This window comes from Otolemur garnettii, unplaced genomic scaffold (genome assembly GCF_000181295.1).
Source record: "Otolemur garnettii isolate 467f Iridium unplaced genomic scaffold, OtoGar3 scaffold00012, whole genome shotgun sequence".
Taxonomy (NCBI): domain Eukaryota; kingdom Metazoa; phylum Chordata; class Mammalia; order Primates; family Galagidae; genus Otolemur; species Otolemur garnettii.
In genome coordinates, this window is record NW_003852407.1 from 17,637,766 (window position 1) to 17,659,993 (window position 22,228).

General features: G+C 34.9%; 1 protein-coding gene across 13 annotated transcripts in view; it reads left to right on the plus strand.

Moving 5' to 3' along the window:
• Window positions 1–22,228, plus strand: part of NOL4 (nucleolar protein 4) — a 356,755-nt gene that overhangs the window by 244,124 nt on the left and 90,403 nt on the right. For 7 of the 13 annotated variants that reach the window (XM_023510256.1, XM_003784753.2, XM_023510252.1 and 4 more), the window contains 2 exons: window positions 7,938–8,117; window positions 8,846–9,037. In XM_023510256.1, the coding sequence (XP_023366024.1) occupies window positions 7,938–8,117; window positions 8,846–9,037 (372 nt within the window). The remainder of the gene's footprint in view (window positions 1–7,937; window positions 8,118–8,845; window positions 9,038–22,228) is intronic. The other 6 variants (XM_023510255.1, XM_003784754.2, XM_003784755.2 and 3 more) reach the window with 1 other exon arrangement.

Below are 22,228 nucleotides of genomic sequence, written 5' to 3' on the forward strand. Positions count from 1 at the left end.
TTCAGTTATAAAACATGGATTTGCCCAATGCTATGAACCTAAATCAACATTGCAAACATGAAGTCGTGCTCCTTATATGTTGACTAGATTAATGTCATGATCAAAATAGCCACAATAATGTTGATTCCAAACTAATTACAAAATTTATCAATCTAAATTTCATTTTGAAAATATAAAAATATTCAAATTATAGTACAATGAACCACTAATGCCTATTACCCAAATTCAACAGTGACTAAGACTTCCCCATATTTGTTTTTCAATTTTTCTGCTTTTATTTGTAGCATTTTAAAGCAAATCCCTGGTATCCATGTAGTTTCATCTCTTCATACCTCAGCTCGTATTTCTAGCAAATGTAGGCATTTTCTTATACAATTATTTACTTAACCAACTGCTGGGTTGTTACATTTAATAAAATTAACAATAATTCCATGTTATTTTCTAATATCCTCATCTGTAATAGAATATTCCCACTTTCAGAAATGTCTTTATTGCACTGGATTTATTTGAGTCATGATACAAACAAGGTCTACATTTTTATTTGTTGTGTTATGACTTATCACTAACTTATTACAGAACCAAAGTCAGTTGTCCGGTACTGTTCTAGTATTTTGGATTTTCTTGGGTGCTTTTTGAGGCATCACTGAACTTGTTTCCTGATCTGGTTTGTTTTCTACAAATGTAAGTTAGCTCTAGATGAGTGGATCTCACCTTGATTGTGCAACAGAATCCCATGTGGTTCACATTAATACAAATATTGCTATCTCCATCTCCAAAGTGTCTGATTCATTTGGTCTGGGGTAAGGGCTGAGCATTTGTATTGCTAATAGATTCTCAAGAGATGCTGACATTACTGGTCCAACAGGCCTACTTCGGGAACCATTATTCTAGATTGACATTTGATTGGATTCAAATTCTTTGCGTGTGTGAGAGAGAGACAGAAAGTTTGCTTTCTTAGTAGCGCTATGTGCTTCATTTTGTATCACAACAGGAATAAAATAGTTATTATACCTGTAATGATGCTAAGATTACCAGTAGATTCAGTGACAAATAACTGATTTTTAAAAGGTGAAGTGTGAAGTGATTTTTAACATTGCAATTTAAAATGTTAACTCACATCATCTTCTGTATAAACTCCAAAGTGCAGCGGTCGCTCATCAAAAAACATTTACTTCACTCGAACTACGTGTTTTGTATTGTGCAAAATTATAAAGATGGAAGAGCCGTGGCATTTAAGGAACCCCATCCTCCAGTAACTCAGTCTCTGAAGAAGACATCTTACAATCAGTGCTGGGACAGAGAGGCACAGTTTATAAAGGAAGCGAGAATGCCTGGCCCTGAACTCATGCATTTCCCCCTTTTTTAGGGAAATACAAGTTACCCATTTACTTCTATTGGCTACAACTATAAAAAATGGTGCTAAACCCACTTGTGTCTCACACTAAGCACCTTAGTTTTGCTGTCTGAGCCTTCTATGCTCTGATTACAGAGTAACCAAATAAATTAAATTTCCTCCCATTTGGGATTTTTCAAAGCCCAAAGCTGCAGTTCTGTAGGCGTGGGAAAGTTTGAGAAAAGGGAAGTGGAAATATAACATCTTTTCAGAAGAGGTTTTGGTAAAGAAGGTCGCATGTTATCCCAGGAGGTACAAATGGAATATATAACTAAGGCCACTAACCATCCTTATCCCCACGAAAATCAGCAGCTGTGTTTTGAGAATAACCAGGTATCCATTTTCCATAAAACCCAAATTGTGATTGTTTTAATAGCTTTTTTTTTTTAAAAGATGGTTTTGATTTTTTAGATTTATAAAATAAAATCAGAAAACAATCATTCCAGGAACAATTGGCTGGCTTGCCTAGGCTGTGGTCAGCTAAAGTCTCACTAAGGCAAGGTGGGCCTATGCAACAAAGTACTGCTATATTTAATGTGGGCTATTTGGAGACCTATAGTAATTCTTATTGCTTAAGTCTATGATATCACTCTCCGTCATGCCCCATTTTTTAAAATACCAAATAGTATTATATTAACAGAAAAAGAGCTTTTCAAGCCGTACTGAAGGCCAGTCGGAGGGGGAAAGGTAGAGGGAAGTTTGTTGGTTCCTGACTCAGTGGAGCTTCAAGTGATATTATGCAAAATTAAACATAAAAGGAAAAGTAGAAAGCAATGATAGTGTTTAATTCTGTGTCATATTAACTAAGTTCACAACTGAGAAAAGATGGAAGTAATCTGAGACAGCCATTGGAATCTTCGTGGAAATTGAACTTACTCTGACCTTAAAAAATAGATTTTAAGTGGTGAGGTAAGAAATGACACCCTCACTGAGAAGCAGAATTTTGGTTTATTTTTCAGAGGAAAATGTACATGATTTATAGATCATGCTTTAGATTTAGATCCTAAATAATCTCAGATCCACAAGAAGGTTTTTCTTTTACCCTGAGTGACTAGACCTTTATGGTTCCACATGGTTCTGTATATACCAGACAGCTGGAGTGAATGAATTAACTCAGTATATTTTACATTCAGAAAAGTGTGTTATAATATTCTTAAACTATTTTCCACTGACACTTAAAATATATTTAGTATATTCTATATTTGGAAAGGTAAGCCTTTCAAACCTATGAATATTTGTCTTATGTTTTATTAGGTAATTCCACCTTGTTAATGATTTTAATTGTAAAAAGTATGCTGATTTTTAAAATCTCCCTTTCCTGCTAATGTCAGGATCTCTAGTTTTATTATTCCTCCTCCAATTACATAGCTATTAGTGTGATCCTTCAAGCATATTACACGTATCACTGTATTGAAGCATTTTTGAACACAATTTAAAATCTCTCATTGTAAAGGTCATTCAATAGCATTTTACATTATTGATAGATTTTAGAATATCTGCTGCTTTTTACAGAGATATGATTATTCATTTGGCTGGGCCCATGAATTTGAATTATCCTGTGTGAAGTCTGCACTGCTCATCTGGCCTTGAAATAACTGATTTCTATGCCACACCAAATAAGATCACAGGTGACTGAAACTCAAATTTAAGCAAAAAATAAAAGTATTAGGTAGGTAGGGATGTATGACGTTCCTCACCTGAAGGGATTACATTCAGAAATAGTTGGATCTAGATGCACAAATAATGCTTCACTCTGCTGGATTCACCTTGGTTTCAGTCTCAGCCGAAACATGCACGCTGGGAGTAGAGAAGGTTGATGCCTAGAAAATTGGTGGGGGGTGTTTGTTTTTCCTTTTTTTTATTATTGAGGGATACACATGTTTTGTTTACATATTTTGTTTTTGTACAAGTTGAATCAAGGTTAAATCATGCTCTCCACTAGGACAGTATGCACTGTACCAAAGAGGTGTGGATCTATCCGTACCCTCTGCACCCCTCTCCCAGTTTAATTTTCATTGAGATTTACTTAAATATATGCACTTAGATGTGACTGATCAATTCCTACCTGGTATTTTGTACATGTGTTTCTTTCTCTATTCCTATGAAGTTTCATTTAGAAGAATGGCTTCCAGTGGCATCTAGGTAGTCACAAAAGATACCAGAACACCATTTTTTTTTTTTTTATGGCTGAGTAATACTATATAATATGCATGCACCACATCTTATTAGTCCGTTCATGTATTGGTGGACCCTGGGTTGTTTCCATTGTGAATTGTGCTGCTATAAACATCCAACTGCAGGTGTCCTTTTTATAAAATGATTTTTCCCCCCTTTGGGTATATACCGTCAAAAGTCCTGGACCCAAAAGATATACACCTGAATTTTATCAAACCTACAAAGAACTTGCATCTGTCCTGCAGAAATTATTCCATAACATTGAGGAGGAGGGAATCCTCTCCAGTACGTTCTATGAAGCCAATATTACCTTGATATCAAAGCTGAAAAGGGCACATCTAAAAAAGAAAACTATAGACCAATCTTATTTATGAATATAGATGGAAAAATAATTCTCAATAAAATCTTAAGCTAAATTCAGCTGCAAATAAAAAAAAATAATTTATCACAACCAAATGGACTTCATCCCAGAGATGTAAGGATGGTTAAACATGCAGATTTACAAATGTAATCCACAGTAGAAATACACAAAAGCAAGGACCCTATAGATCCTTTCAATAGATGCAGAAAAAGCATTTGACAAAATGTAGCACACTTTTATGATAATAATGCTTAACAAAATAGGCAGAGATGAGACTTACCTCAAAATTATAAAGGCCATACATGACAAACCCACAGCTAACATTACTGAATGGGGAAAAATTCAAAGCATTCCTGCTTAGAACTAGAATCAGACAAGATCGCTCACTATCTTCACTTCTATTCAACATAGTGCTGAAAGTCTTAGCTAGAGGAGTTGGAGAAGAGAAGAAAATAAAGAGAGTGAAAACAGAGAAGGAAGAGGTCACACTACTACTTGTTGCTGACAATAACAATCTATAAAACCTTAAAGACTCAACTTAGAGACTCCTGGAATTGACAAACAAATTCAACAAAGTCTAAGGATACCAAATAAATGTACATAAATTTGTAAGTTTCATGTACACCAGCAGCAGCCAAGCCAAGAATCAAATCAAAGATATAATACCTTTCATAGTAACAACAAAGAAAATAAAATATCTAGGCATGGGCTGTTTCTGAAAGGAAAAAGTGCTGGGCTAACAAAAACACAGGACATACGACAGCAGGGCCATGGTTAGTCTTGGACACAATTATTTGTGTTTGTGAAAATTACTTTGATTGGCATTCATTTTCTTCTGTACACTTGTCTTTCTACTTTTATAATTGATTCAGATTCCGAAAGCCGACATTCTTCTTCTTTCTGCTAACTCTCATGGTCTCTTTCTGTGAAGTCCTGTGTAGCTTTGCCCCCCAGTGATGGAGGGATGGCCTCTACTTAACTGCTTCTCGGCCGCTTTCCTCACTGTCTGAGGTTAGCTCAATCAAGTTAAATTTACTGAACCTTAAAGTATTTATAAAATAGATCATATGTGTATGTTTATTTATTAGGAGGAATTGGTTCATACAATTATGGAGATTGAAAAGCCCCATAATCTGCCATCTAAAAGCTGAATATCCAGGGACCCAGGGGTGCAGTTAAGTCCCAGTTTGAAGGCCTGCAAATCTGGGGAGTCACTGGTAGTGTAAGTCTCAATGTGTCCCAACTGAGCAGTCAGTAGAATGGGCACATTTTTCCTTCCTTTAACATTTGTTCTATTCAGTCCCCAAGGATTGAATGGTGCTCACCTACCCTGGGAGAGGGAACTGCCCTAGTGTGTCCACCCATTCAAATGATAATCTCATCCAGAAACATTCACAGAAATACACCCAGAAATAATGTTTAGCCACCTGTCTGAAAACCCTGTTATCTAGCCAAACTGATGCATAAAATTTACCATCAGATATTAACATCATTTTATTATCGTATTATTATATATTTTAAATCATTAAAAATATAGATATGTTAATATTAGGCCTGCTGTGAAGTTCAGTTACAAGGAGCTTAAAGATCCATGTAAATTTTAACACTTTATGAACATTAAACATTATCAAATAGTATCCAACCCATGCAAAATATATGCTTTTCATTTAGATTTGTTCAGGGTAATTCATAGTTAGATGTTAAATGATGACGTGAATTTAGTAAGTCTCATTGTAGAGGTATTTTTATTCTAAAAGTTGCTGTTCAGAAATACAGAGTCTTAGGAATTGATTCCTGTGGATATTACAATAGCCTCACACATCGTAGTTCTATTGAAACAGTAGAGATAAGAGTTAAGATCATAGATCATGACCAAATTGCATGATTTCAAATCCTGATTTCATCCTTAGCAAGTGAAATTGCTTAACTAGTTTTTTGTAAATAAAATGTTATATGTAAAAGGCTTAGAAAAATGTCTAAGACATAATGGGTGCTCAAAAAGTAATTGTTAAATGAATATGCCTGTGGCACAGTAACTTAGTGTATAGTACCTAAGCTATCGTTTTACTCAATAAGGTTTTGTTGAAAGAAGAAAAGATTGATGTTGAGATAGATTTGGTTTTGAAGCAGGAGTTTCTAGAAATTGCTATTCTCCATATTTACCTCACAAGCAGTTCATTATTCTTGTTCAATTAGAGTTTGTTCTCTTAAATATATTTTATTCCTCACAAGTATGTTTATTCCAAAATATGTTTATTCCTAAAGTTGAAAAAAGAGATATACTCACTGTTTTCTTCAAAAGATGTTTTGTGTTTAAGAAAACTTAGTCATCTTCATTGGATGATATTAGTCTGTCTTTCCTCTGCTTTGTTCAACTGAAACAAGTAAAAGTGTATGAAGCAATAACAAATTATTTAAATACATCATCTGTGAATATTTTATGGCAAGTGATAACATTTCTTACTCAATATTTATAAATTGCCATTTATTATTGTATAAGAAAATGGAAATAATGTATCCAATTTCTTTAGGTGGAAAATAGTTCAGGTGACATCACTTGTAAAATGTTTTGTTTTCCTATTGATGTGTGCATAAACCAACAAATATTTTATATTCTTCTTTTAGTTATACACAAACATGTAGATATATCTTTACAACAAAAAGCAGTAGTCTAATAAAGAGAAAACCTTCTTCCACCACTCTTAACTTCATGCAAACTTAGGTTCAATTAGTGGTTGTAGCTTTCTCTAGAATAGGAGAAGTTTTTAGGCTTTCTGAAGCTGTTTCCTTATCCCTAGAATCTGGAAGATACTATCATTTCACCAGGTTGCAGTGAAGATTAAGGGAACCAATAGACCAAACGCTTGGTGGTTCTAGGTGCTAATTTCTTCTCTACGTCTCTCACTTAATTTCTTCATTATTTGTTTTATGACATTTAATGTACCAGAAAATATATTTTATGTTATTAAATAAAAATGGGTATAGAAGATTCCTTTTTAAATTCTATTACATCTTAATATCTTTCAAAGGTACCTAAAAGATGCTTAGATGATTATTGCTCAGTGTGATGGGCTTATATAAAATAGTTTATTATTATTCTACCCACAGCTGAATCAAGCTCCTTCTCACACCATGCATTTGAATTTCCTTTATTCCCAGGCCAGTTCTTCCAAATTAACTCTGGAATTAGCCTCGAAGGTCCTAAAAAGAAATATTTTGAATGTGTGTAATTCCAAAATGAAAAACAATCAAAAGCCAGTTTACTTTATCAGCCACTGGCCCCATGTGCACATTGATATACATTATCGGATTAAGACAACTGCACTTCTAAGGCAACCATCAGCCATTTATATGTTAAATATTTTTCAGTTTTCAGATATTTTGTGCTACGTTGCAATCTTTGTGTAGGGTTAGAATACAGAAGCACTAAACTTAACAGATAGTTGGGAAGAAATCTGGTTCCCTTTCTTCTAAAGCAAAATCAAAAGCCACCCGAAGACTCACAGACAACTTACATATTTATTTCAAAGTATAATGACTTATAACTAATAGCCCTGATCTCAAATAGTCCTTATTGGGCAAGTTAATTAGACATGCATAGCTTAATTTCCATACATGTTTTACAAAAGCTAATGCCAAACTCTGAGGTTATATCTGTTTCTAAGAAAATGTGATTCAGTGATGCTCTCTCCAAGTTGATTACAGGTTCCTTTTGTATTTTGAATATAGACTTTGAGTGCAAATAGGAATTGCTCTGGAAGAGCTCCATATGGTAATAGAAATTTTGCATGTAGCTACTGGGCACTTCCAGTGTGACTAAGGTCACCCAGGAACTGATTTTCTAATTTAATTTGTATTAATTTTGATGTAAATGTCAATCACCTCAGCTCTAGAGGTGCCTCTTCGTAAGCAAGATCTTTGAGACATAGTTGAAATGAGAAACAAAACGTATGATGTGTCAGATCGGGAGATGAATTTCAAAGCAGCCGTTTCACCCTCTCTTTTCAGTCTCCTGCACACAGTTACTCAAGCTATGACTCTGGCAAAAATGAGAGCGTAGACCGAGGCGCAGAGGATCTGTCGTTAAACAGGGCAGATGAGGATGAAGATGACCACGATGACCATGACGATTCCGAGAAAGTGAACGAGACAGACGGCGTGGAAGCCGAGCGGCTGAAAGCTTTTAATGTGAGTCTTGCCACCCTCCAAGTGTGGTTTAATTTTTACCACTTCACTTTCATGTTGTTGCTTGTTGGTAAATGTGGATATTTTAGAGACATGTTTGTTTAATTTACAGAAGGATTTAAAAAGTACATGAAACACTCTTTGCCAACCAGACACCAGAATTGCTGTGTTTTGTTTAGAATTTTAAAGCCAAATGTGAGCTGGGAACTGGAATTGTGTTGTGTGAGTATGCATGTTTACCTAGTGGATGGAGGGGGCCTCAGCTTAGTCCTCGGAAGAGTACGCCTGTCACCTGTTATTTCATTTGCTTTCCTAGCTTATCTAATTATGCATGACAAGAGAGTCGATTGTTTGTTTTCAGGGATTAGTCCACTGTGCAGCGTAGCAATGTAACAGTCGCATTTACCATTAGTGGAGAATTTAATGGGGTGCTCAATTGTCACGGTCTACTGTTATTTCCTGAGTTTTTTCTACACGATAGTCTATTCTTTTCTGTCTGTGTGTCTGTCTGTCTGCCTCTCTCTCTCTACTTCTCTCTCTATTTTTTAATCCAACCATTGAGAAAGTCTTGAAAGAGTGTTTGCTTAAATTTTCTGGCTTTCCATTGCAAAGTTTCTCCAGTGCATAAACCAGAAAAGAGTATTTTCCTATCGGTAAATCAAGACAGGAAGCTAGGAAGAGAAGAGAGCAGCCCTCCAAACCCTTCTCCTCTGTCTCCCTCTTGCCAACAGATGTTTGTCAGGCTGTTTGTAGATGAAAACTTGGACCGAATGGTCCCAATCTCTAAGCAGCCCAAAGAAAAGATCCAGGCTATCATTGACTCATGCAGGCGACAATTCCCTGAGTATCAAGAGCGTGCCAGAAAACGTATACGTACTTACCTCAAGTCCTGCAGGCGGATGAAAAGAAGTGGTTTTGAGATGGTGAGTTTTGAATTAAAACACAGCCTTAGATTCCATCCAAATCCCACATGTAAACCATGACACTATTTATTTTTCATCTTAGTGTCTTTTTTTATTTTTTCCATAACGTCAGGTCAAAGGGGGTTTCGTTTGCTTGTTTGTTTATTCCCCTTCTCCTTTTTCATCTTCCTGAAATATTTATTCCCTTTGTTTAATTTGGCAAAGACTAGCTGGTGAGCCCGGTGCTCACAGAACCACGTGGTACCATGTCACAGAAAATGAGGACGATATGAGCAAAAACCAGTGAGAACCAGTATCTCATTCGTGTCTGGATTCTTTCTGTTGCTACGAAAGTGGGTATGAGGTTAATCCAATCTTAAACTGAGGCAGGAGTTGTTGCTTTAGACGGCATGTTAGAAAGGTGTTCTCTGGAACGCAAGGCAGAGGATGGAGCCATCTACAGAACGTCGTTTTCCTCACAATGGTTAGCAAACCGAAAGCCTTGAAAACAAAGATCAGGGAATGAACATGCTCTGGTGAATATAAGGCTTTGTTGTACGGGGTATGTTTATTCGTGGGTTTGTGGATGGTGCCTTGAGCTGTTATGCTCAGCTGGGCTTTCCAGACGGATGAAAGTACGTTGACATCAGATGACTTAACAGTGAGAACATTAGAAATGACTAGTTTTTTGGACTTTATTCTATTTCACCTGGCTCTAATTGTCACATCTAGAACGAGTGCACACATTTACAGCATATGCTTTTTCCGTTTCTTTATTTTTTATGTGTACCGGCAGAAATGTATTACGCATTTTCTGAAACCCATTTCTCCTACTCATCTGCAAAGGCTCTATAAAAACCTGGGCATTAGAGTTTGTGACCTGTGACGACGCAATTAGGTGTGAATTGGTGAAGAGAAGAGAGGTCTCAGAGTATGTTATATATGAGAAGGGACAAATCCACTATTATCCATTTGTCTACATTAGCTTGTGACTATATCTTTGATCTATTTTAAAGAAAAGTGTTCTTTAAATTGCAGAACACTCCAATTAAGTATTTACTTACTTCTCTGGATATGTACCCTGCACTGGAGTTGGAGTTTGTGGTGGATAAATTGTTTTACGATAAAAATGGCACAACTTAGTGAACTAAATTATGATAATAGATATCATTATGGTATAAGAGAGAATGAGAGCCATTTTGAAGAAAAATCTATTTCCCCATTAATTAATTATGTAATTATTACCTACATAATAGGAGACAGATAGCAGCTCAAAGGATATCTAAACAAGTGTAATAACCTAGAAACCTACCGTTAACATCAGGTTCAAGGCCACTCACTAGATGTAAAATTCTAATTCAAGCTAAGTATATCTCATTTAGAGCTCAATGCACTGATTTACTTTTCTCTTAAATCAATAAAGATAATATATCATCTATCACGATTTTTATTTTCACTAGCCTCCAACATTACCATTTCTCCCTAACTTTTTAATGTTATTTAGGGACTATTTTCCTTGGTAAAATTCATCTCATTTTTCATGGTATAGGATTTTTATATTACTCACTCTTTAAGAATAAAAGAACGTCACCATATAAAATCATCAAGCTCTTTAAATCATATTTCAAATATTCAGTCATTTTAAAAAAATTCATTGCCATTTTTATTAATTCTATGCTTTCACTTTGGTATAAATACAAAAGCATCTTTCTAGTATAAACCTTGTCCTATGCCTAGAGAAGGACAAAGGTTTGACTGATACAAGGTCTGGAAGCTTCAGAAACTAATTTTGAAGTGAATGTGTCGGAAAGAAATGACATAGTCTTGAACTCTGATTTTCCTTCATTCAGTCATTTATTTGGTATCTATAATGTACATAACAGTGAAGAAAGTGCTAACAAGAAGGAGACATGTCTGACTTGATAATTATGAAAGTAGAATATGTTCCCTGATCATCAAGGTTTGTTGAGGTGACAAGTTGTGTGAAATTCTTAAGTACTAATGCAAAGCCTTATTGTGATTAAATGGTACAGGACCATCAGGCATGAAAATGGACAGTGAAGCCCATTTTTCTATATTACTCAATAATATACCACTGGAAAATTTACCATTTAGTTGACACTTGAAATTATTATTTGTTTTATGTTTGGGTTCGTTGTCATGGAAATGGTGTGGGTAGGATTTTGTGTCGTTTTGAATACTCATTCTTATTCAGAATAGATAGGAAGAGGCAAGGCTTGTGCAGATAGTAATTACTACTAAATATTTTACACAAATAGTTTTGTCCTCACAATTTTTAAGCATGTGTAACATTCACAGGGTGTTGTTTAAAATACTGATACGTCAAAGAAAAATCCTTTTTCTAGGGTGTTTCATGTACAAAGATAGGAAGAAAATGTCTCATTTTCAGCATGTGATTTTTTTATGCATATTATTCTGCAATATGTCACAAGTCAACAAGGCAGCTTAAGGAAGTTTTAATATATTTATAAAAGTAAATTACAACGTATGAGATTATTTAATAGGTATTTATAAAATGTAAATAGAATCCAGCACGCTTAGCTCTTTGAGTTATTTAGGGTCTCAAAAATCAGAAGACTCTTTAAGTGGAGTGAAACACAAAATATTGAATATATATTTAACGATGAATTTAGGAAATTCAAAGGGATAGTCCTGTGGAGGTGCTTTGTCACAACATGTACTATACTCGAGAATCTTAATATTTCCTTAGACTAATTTATTTCATTGTTAAGATATAATCTATTCATAGTTAATTATTTCACACTATCTTTAAAGAGTTTACATGCCAATACAAATACTTTTAATTGGCTTTGCTGAATGCATACAAACATTAAAATATGTATTTATGCATTCTGGTTTCACAGAATTATCAAGACCCCATAGGTCGTGATTGCTTAAGCAACCAAAATTTCCATGTCATGCTCCAGATAGTCTCTATAATATATGAGGTAGAATAACCAAATTATGATACTCTTCTAAATATATTCACTATTACCAGTCATCTCAAATCATAAAATCTCCAGACTTGGACACAAAAGGGCCTATTTCATGAAAAAATAAATCTAATAATTTTGATCTAGCGTACCCTCTGGATTTCATTAGATTTCATTGGAATTTAAAAACCCAGTGAGTTAAGCAGCCATGAAATTAACCTTTAGACAAATCTGTCAAATTGCTATTGGATCTGTTGTGCAGATTTGATGGCCAAGTTCAGCTATTTCTCTTGAAGAATATGTGTTGATTGTTCCAGAAAATAAGTACATTTCATCAAGGTGTCCTGATCTTAAGTTCAATAATACCTGTAACAGAAAAGATCATAAAAGCTTTATGAACAAACTGGAGTCGGTTCACACTGAATATCATCTGCTTTATGTGAGATGATGTCTCTTTTTTTGTTCCCAGAATTCGCAATATTAGAGACTCTCCTATTATAGTATATATGCTTACGTGTATTTCTGTAAAACCCAAATGAAAATATTTAGGAGAGATGTAGCCTAAGAGATTTGTAGCCCACTGATTCTTCCTGTATACCAAATTCATATCCCACTGTACCAAGTTAGACCAGGTAGCACTTGATATTTGAATTTAATAATGAAAGCCTCTTGGAGAATTACCTAGTTAGTTGCCTAACTAGGCAACGACCTATTACCTATTATGTCATTGAATATTTTTGATTGTAGAAATGAGTCTCATTCAATTTTTGGTAAAATTTTACCAGGACGTTGTTTACTAGGCCATTAAAGGTCCACTATAGAAGACCCAATTTCAGAAGTTTCTTTTAGAATTTAATGCGAGAAAAACATTTATTTCTCCAAAGGAAATGGAACATTTCACTTGTTCTCATGACCAGGACTATGAAACTTAATATATTTACATCCATGCCTCGCTGCCAGGAAGTTCAGAGCCAAACTCTTTCCAATGTCCCAGTTGTTCTTCTGTTCGATTTCTTACTGTACAATTTTCCCTGGTGGATATTTCAGGCTTTTAGTGGACAAATGAGATATAAATTTTGAAATGAAAAAGTAAATAATATAAGTATATAAACATCAGAAAACAGACCTTTCCTGTTTAGGCAATACTACATTTTTAGAGAGGCTATAACTTGTTTGATCACTTGCTTCTACTTATTTAACGTAGCTCACAGTGGAGGGATCAGGCCTTATTTTCAAGTCACAATTTCTCTGATATCCTAATGCATTCAAAAAGCTACAGTGACACTTGTTCTTCGTTTTTTTAGCAAATAGAAATATTATACAAATGAATAAAGTGCTTCCTTAAAACTAAAACTTCTGCCAAGAATATACCTAGCCCATTATACGAGGCCTTGATAGCTATTATTCTTCACGATATTCTTCATACAAATGAGCACATCTATGCAGGCTTATCTCTTTGTGACCAATTGACTTAATTGATGCTAATTAGCAAATGAATTTTGTGGGAATCCCCCATTTGCTATTTGTACCAACTCTTGTCCCCTCTTTTACAGTTGTCACTTACCATTCCCAAGGACACTTTCACATCCTCTAATTTCTTTCTTAATAATATTCCTTTTTGATTTCATCCTACAATAGCCTCCTTAACAGTTGTGATATCTAACCTGGTCTCACAGTTCTTTGGCCTTTTCAAGTTCACTGATCCGCATCTGTTTCATTTCTGCCATTAGCAGCATGGATATACCATGGTCTTAGCCGGAAAGCACAGCACCTGCACGAGGAATATTAAACGTGTTTGGGATTCTCCACATATTCCCTGCTACTTTTATAGAGGCAGTGGCTTGGTTTTCTTTGTTCAGAACACATAATTTTGCCACCTCTGCTCCCCGTCTCATGCTGTCTTCTTTAGAACTGCTCCTTCAGTCCTATTCATTTATTATTATTTTTTTTACATGTTCTGTTTTCACTTTTCACTGAGAGGAATAGATCTTAGCTTTTGCCTAGAAAAAAAAGGGTTTTAGATTTCAAGAAAATATTTCATCTCCAATCCCTCTTCTATAATCTAAGTCCATCTTTCTTTGTCAGGTTTTTCAGGGGCGTTTTATACTCACAGGTCACACCTCTTACCTTCAGTTCCTGTCCAGTCCCTCACATTCACACCACGTCTAGTTCTTACCACTGTATAATCGGCCCTCCAGATCTGCAGATTCTGCATCTGTGGATGGGGCCAATCGATTGAAACTATTTGGGAAAAAATAAGACAGTTACACCTGTATTGAACACGTATAGACTTACTTTTCTTGTAACTATTTCTTACATAATACACTATAAAAACTATTTACATAGCATGTATGTAAACTATTTACATAGAATTTACATTTTCTTAGGCATTACAAGCTAGAGATGATTTAAAGATACAGTGCAAAGAATTATTAAAACTATTGAAGTTTAAAAGATTCCAACCCATTTCATTTAACATCTCCTTGGAGAATTTTAAGACACAATTACATATAAAGTCTTCCTACTTGCAAAGTGACTCCCATCCCAACTATAATGTTTACAACATCCGGAAACTTCAGTACTCAGGAGACCCTTCCGATTGGGGTAGGCTATGTCTCAAGTTCACAAGCTTACTGATGAATCTACCCTTGTTCCTGCGGTAGTCTTTCTCAATTCTGGCTTAGATACTATAAAATGTTATCATCTCAAAACAAATTCTGAATCTCTTACTATAATATTTCAGCATATGATCTTCTGCAAATGAGAGACCTAGATTTAATTCCTGTTCAAGTTGTAGGATGTTTCTGAGGCTGGATTTTTCTAAAAGAGTGGATGTTATATGCGATAATGTATATATGATGTTTAACATACAATGTGTCAACGTTCTACTTTTTTTCTTCCAATATATTAAATTATTTCCTTTCACACCCTAGTCCACAACATGACACATGCTGAACCTTAATATATTGTTCCTTGGTCCACTTATTTTCCCTAACTCAGGGATTATGGTTTCCTTTGCTCACTGTTTCCTAAATTCATTAAAGTAGAAGAATAACTAGGGCCTAAAGAATACATCCAACATATTTGTCAGAGTTACTCATTATTGAATCTTTTACTTTTAGTAAGATATTTAACTGAGCCTTGAGAATTACCTCCCCTTCACATACAGACTGCCCACACAGCTTCCCACTAAAAACACCCAAACTAATCCTGAGTATAACAATTTAAAAAACACCTAACCTCAAAAGAAAGAAAAAGAAGCCCCCAGGCATCAGAAATGAATGTGAAGCTCAGAGCTAGGATTTTAAGCCCTTCATTGGACAGAGTGACAATGTAGGAAGATAGACACAACAAATGGAGATGCAGACAGATTAGGGCTGGGGGTGAATGTCCACTCCTGTTCAGGACACATGGATTTTAGTTTGTGCCCAGGCAGAACATAAACTGAAAACTGTGTATAAAGCTGGGACCCTACAAAGAATACTCCTCCATTAAAGGCAATTAAAAGACATCTAAATATAACTTGCAGAAATAAAAATGATGGGCATCATAAGCATTGAAGTTAAAACCTTACTAAATAGATTAGATAGAATATGTGATTAGGCCAGGGAGAAAATTGATAAACTGCAATAAGAAGTATGGGAATGATCCCCCAAAGAAAAAAGTAGGGAAACATGAAAAAGAAGCTAGAGACTAGAATGAGAGACAGATCTACTAGGCATTCCAAAGGAGAGATTAAAATATGAAAGGTACAACATTCCGAGAGATGATGGTGGAGAATTTCTTAGAACTAATTGAACCCTGAATCCTAGGTAGACAAGTAGAAAACCCCGAGCAGTGTAAATAAAACAAATCCATACCTAGGAATATCACAGTGAAACCACGGACAAGCAAAGACATCCTTGAATGTTTCAGAACTAAACCAAAGGCTACATAAAACAAACAAAAAAATTTAGCCTGCACGACTTTCTCGTCTTCAAAATAGATGTCAAAAGACAATCTTCAAAGTACTAAGAAGAAATCTTCAAGATGTCAGAAAGTCTACTTTTGATTTACATATCGGTGCCCAGCTCTACTTTACTTTCAAAGCGAGGCGTAAAGGAATGCTTCAGACAGCTGCAGAGACTGCTACTCCTAGTCTGACTCTGCATGAGCAAGGTGACCCTGGAAGAAGAAGGACAGTGAACCCTGAGGAAGACAATGGAGAAGGAGCAGCATGGGTGGGCACATCTGAAGATCACTGGAGGATCTTGGCTGTGGTGTGTGCTTCGCCACTGGTTACTTGTAGACTTTCAGTCCCTGAGATTTAGCTTCCCCCCGGGGAGAAGATAATGGAAACAACAGTTCTTACCACAAAGAGGAAAACAAACAGCGCTTGACAGAAACAAATGGAAAATCTCCTGCCTACCCAAGACGGTACCGGAGGCACATGACGGACAAAATAAAGTGCAACTTAATCTGACATTAAATGTCACAATTTCCTTTACTGGGAAACCCTCATTATCTCAATGTTTTGAACTACTTGGAGGACTAAATCAGTTGTGCCTTTGTTTATTTAATCCTCATTTCCAGCTAGGAGCAGCCTGAAGTCTCTCTTTCTTCTGTGTGCAAATTGTACTTTGTGGTACCTCTTTTGTAGTTTTACTTTATCCTGTCTTACACTACGTATTACTGTTACCTATTTATGGGCCTTAACTCCTTAATAAGTTATGTTTCCTGAGTAGTTTGCTGCTTAACTTGTTCATCTCTGTATCACCCACAATGTCTTACCCAAGGCAAGAAGTTAATTGCTCATTCAAGTTCCTCAAGTGATGTTCGGTTCAACTGAATTAGAATTTGTGAGAGAAAGAGTGAATGAATGAATGAATATTTACTAATGCCCTACTTCCCGGTGGAAGTTAGTTGAGACATGAGCTAATTCTTAACATGTGATTTGAGTTTTGCGTTTGCAACAGCATTTTAGTTCTACAAACTACTAGCTGACAAGGGAGCCTACTTTATTTTAAAATTTAACTCTTTTTAAGTCTTAAAACACTGATTTTTAAATTATTTCATTTATTTGACAGTGTTAATAGGTAGTGATATTGATTGCATGAATGAAATCAGTGTACAGTGTGGTTTTATAAATAAATTCTCAGGGAAAAAGATGCCATAATCTATGATTATATGTATATGTGATCACTTATTTTCAGAAGTAAAAGATACTTCCCTGGAGAGATTAAAATAAAGGATCACTGAGTTAAAACTCAAGGCATGTTATTTTGGTTGCTAATTTAGTTGATCTTATATCTTGATTAGGGATCTAGTCAAATGACAATTAAATTATTCTTCTGAGTATCAACTGTAAGAATTTTTTATTTTATTTGTGAAAGATAATTATTAATTGCCAATAATACTCTAAAATTAAGGCCAAGGCATAGACCATTAATTCATATATAAAATATAATCAGAGCCTAGATAAAGTTAGTTTACATTTAATTTTCATTAAAAACATTTTTAAACTCTTAAAATTAGTCCAGGGAATTTCCTCAAGAAACTGGAAAAGCCCAATGATTCACACACAGCTGGAATCATGAGTCCAAAGATCAGGAGGCCACTTCTCCCATTCCTCAGCTCTGCTTCCATGTGTGTTGGTTTGCCTCTGAGACAAGTTCTTGCTATCTCTGTTGCCACCAGCTGTTTTAAACCTCTATTCTTCAAATTCGCAATCTAAGAGCAATCCTGCAACTCCAGATTTCAGTTCCAACAAAAGGGCCTGGACTGACCCTGTTTGGGTTACATATCCCCATCTTGGTCACTGGAATGAAGTTCTGAGTTCCCATGATTGCCCAGGCCCAATCCAGGTCACTGGGGTCCACTTTGCAAGGTACATGACCTAGCGCTGCCATCAAAACCATGTTAGATGAAGTAAGGACAGCTGAACTACTATCTTAGTCCACATCTTCTACCTTTATCTGAAGCCTTGAATTATCTTTTGGTTCAGATTTTGGGACATTATAGAATACATGTTCTGTTTACCGGATAATACTCATACTGGGGTCTCAAAAAACATTTCATATATGAATATATTAGTATTTCTGTAGCACAACATGGGCAGTCACAGAAATTAGGAGAAAAGGAAGAATATATATGTATAAAGTATTCAAACTTAAGTTTTGTCCTGCCATCTGAGTTTGTCCCAAGTTCCTGAAAAGTCTTCCAGTTTCTACAAAATTAGAATTTCAGAATTTCTGATAAAACGTTGTGGGTCTTAGTAAACACTTATGTATTATTCCCTATTGTTAGGTGTTGTAGTAACTTGTCAAGCAAACTCTGTGATGGTAGAGACAGTATTGATATTATTTATATTCATATCTCTGAACTTGGCACATATATAAACATTGCTTATTCAATAAATGTATTTTTTGAAGAAATTACATAAAGATACTAGTGATTTTATGTGCATTGCTTCCCAGAATTCTGAAAACTACCCTATGATGTGGAGATTATTTCTCTTGTTTTTATTTTTCTGACTGAACCTCAGTTTTGCCATTTGTAAAAATAGAAATAATGATATCTAGTGCGGTGACCGAGCATCAGAGAGATTAAGTCACAAAACAATCATTTAGATAGCAAGTAACTGATTATAGAATAATATTGAGGTGACTCTAACTTAGTTATAAACTGCCTCTATTCTGCTGATACCTATGAATGAAACTACCTGGTTCATAGAAGGGTTCCCTTAGGAGCTGAAATTTCCAATACAAACTGTACTGCTATGTTCTTAGATACAGATACACCAGATGGTAGAGAGAGTGTGTACCTATCATCCAGGTTGCAGAGTTCTTAATAATGTATTAAGTAACAAGTTTAGGAGGAATGATCTTAATTTAGGACCCTACCTGAGCTCTAACTACTGCGTTATTTACTTAAATCACCAGTAGATATCACAGTTGCTCCCGACCTGGCCTTACTCATATTTGATTAAACTTGACTTAAACTCTAGAGACTAAAGAGCATTGGTACACTAGCCTGTGAACACAACCTTACATTCTTACATTTGGGCCATCCTAAATGTTCAGCTGAATTTCAGAGGACTCTAATGTTACTTAGATTACAGGTTGTTTTTTTTTTTAATTTTCCAGTCTTTTATTAGGCAATTTTTCAAACATACAATACACGTGAAAAAATTATACAGTGATCAGCTATACATCCATTACCTACATTTCATTTAAGGATCAAAAAAATTGTATAATTTTTGTAGTGGTAAATTTTAATTGCATAGATAAGATACATTTACATTGTTCCAACAGCAATCTCATTTTACATCCCCAATTAAAATGCGACTTTTCAAACTCCAAAAGCTCCGTGTGACAGTTTCGCCATCTGTTTAATGACACAAACACTACTGATTTGAGTATAGATAATTATTATGACAAGAACAGTGCTGGAGAAAGATCAACTCAAACCCCAGCTGAGAATGACAGTTAATTAAGAAGAGATAATTAGTGAGGAGGGTTAACATTGTCTTATATCCAGAGAAAGAAATAGGTAACAAATGTCCCCAATTTAGATCATGTAAATGGTATAATTATATTCATTTTTAATTATCATTTTATACCAGATAGTATATGTATTTATTTACTGAACTATCTTCAACCAGAAGAAGTGTTATTTTTCATACATTATTTATTGAGTTCTTTATGTTCATTTTTTCTGTCAAAATAGTCTCATCTCCACTTATTATGTGGAAGCTTTTGCCTATGATGGCCACCCTTCCTGAAATATGAGGAAATTTTTAGCCCTCATCCCTGGTGGAATCGAAGACCATAGCCCTTACTACACCTCGCTGATTATGTCCTAGGAAGATCCTAAAGGGGTGGTCTCAGAACAAGCTCTCAACTATCAGATGTAGCAATGGGGGAGAGTCCAAAGGAAGATGGTGCTCAGAACCCACACTAAACATGATTTTAAAATTTCACAAGAATAAAATTGCTTTTATAAGGAGAAAAACAGATTAAATTCCCGCTCACAGTCTTGATAGGAGTACTTTTGAATTGGGGATGGATAAAAGTCAGATTAGGAAGGGATAATGAGAAAACGACTTTGGCAATTGAGCTCCGTGAGCAGGAGGGACCACTGGCATTTGTTGTTATTTCATCTATGTTACAACGAAAGGGATCTTTCACTGGATTGCATCACAGGAGAAAAAGAATTCTGCCTGCCTCCTGTTCTCTCGCTTGGGGCGTGAGATTAAGTCTGGTTATGTTTCGTGTCCAGTAATTTTTTGTTTAACATTAAAGTCTGGTGATTTTACTATTTTTTTAATTTCAGATTAATATGAGGGTGCGATGATTAGGCTACAATGTTAAGTCTTGTGAATTTGGATGGCATCAGTTTAGCACTTGTGACATAACTTAGATACGTTATGACATAACTTAGATACATTTTTATCTTTGTTCTACTCTTGAAGGAGGATTTTAAAGAATGAATAGGGAAATGTAGTTGGAGGATTTCAATCATTTTGGCTGAAGGATGTTAGGGAATAATATCCTTTATTTAAATGCAAAGAGGTGTTAGTTGTGAATGGATTCCTTTGCCAGAACCTGTACTATGAAGAGCTTTAGCTTTATGTAAGCTCACTGGGCCCTACTTGTAAAATTAGGGTCATTGCTTTCTTGGGATTTTAATTCCTAATTTGTCATCAGACTTAGATTTGAATCCAGTAGTTTCCACATACATAGCTGCACTATCTTGGCGAGTTAGACAATCTCTCAGAACTTCAATTTATTTTTCTCTTAAATATGATTAATGTAAGTATTTTTCTCAAAGATTAGTCAGAAGGTTAAATTTGGTAATAAATCTAAACTATTTGTATTAATGACTCCATCCTAGACCCCCAACAGGAGTTAACTGTTATTAACATTTACCTAAAAATTAAATGAGAAGGATTCTGTAGTAAACTCTCTGAAAAATACATGCATGTTCTTAAATTGCAATATAGATTTTTTTGTGAATTCATTCTTCCTTTCTTGCCAGTGAGCAAGAATTAAATATGATGCTTATAAGACATCCATGTTGAGGGCTAACTTTGACCTGCTTATTTTTTTAGTTGAAAACAATCGTTTATCTATAGGGAATTTTTTAGAATATTTTGCTTTATTCATGAGAAATTATATAAATGTACAAAGCAGCAAACAGAATTTATGAGAATAAATGAGTTGATGATCAGGAGAAATGAAACCCAGATTCTAGAGGTAGCTCGGTTTGTCCTTTGGAAAATTGTTTAATCTACCTACCTGGGTTTCAGTTTCTTCCAAGTTTAGAGAAGAAACTTGTCCCGCACAATTTCTGTGGCCATTTAGAGTTCTCAAATTTTGATCCTACCATAAACTCAGAACAACTCTATTTTCAAAATTATCATATTTATCTACAGCCAATGTTGAATTATGTACCTTTGCTTCAACTTACTTTTCAGACGTAACAAGGATGATGACATGATTTCTTTATCTTGAAGTTGACTTGCTTTTCAAAATCTTGATTAGGTTATCAAGTGATTTTTTTTTTTTAAAGAATGTTTAGCTCCCCTATTCTAGTTCTGAGAAGATTAACGCAGCCACATTGCGGGAAGACCCAAGTCTTCCTGTCACTTTGTTTGAAAAGGAAATTACATAAATTATACATAACAACATTTACTGTTCAGTTGTTTAGTAAAAGTCGTTTTTAAAAATTAAAAAGAAGTTGAAAGAAAATGCTACCAAGTAATTTTAATTGAAGGGATATTTCACCTATATTCTCCTTATTCAACAAACTTACACATTTAGGGAACTTATGTGTTTATTAACACAATTTAATCTATGTAATAATTGCATAGTCTTTATATATTTCTAATTTGGAATGGAGAAATCTGATGAAGAGAGAAAAATAGAAGTAATGAAGACTAAAATATATTTCTATGAATCCCACATGATTATCAGGAGTTGGATTAAGAAAAGAGAGGATTCTCAGGTTTTATTTAGATTCTGTTAATTTTATACTCGGTACCAGATAAAGGATCTAATAATGAATTTTTTAAAGGGTAAACTCTCACCCCCATTTGAATAATGAAACTACAATCAAATATAAATGTTTTTCTTTATTTATAATGAAATGTTCTTCTTCTTCTTTTTTATTCTTATTCTCTAATTCTATATTCTTAATTCTTATTCTTACTCTATAATACCCTTTGCCTCAAAAATTAGCTCAATCAAGAGGAATGTTAGTGAGTACGTAGTTCCCA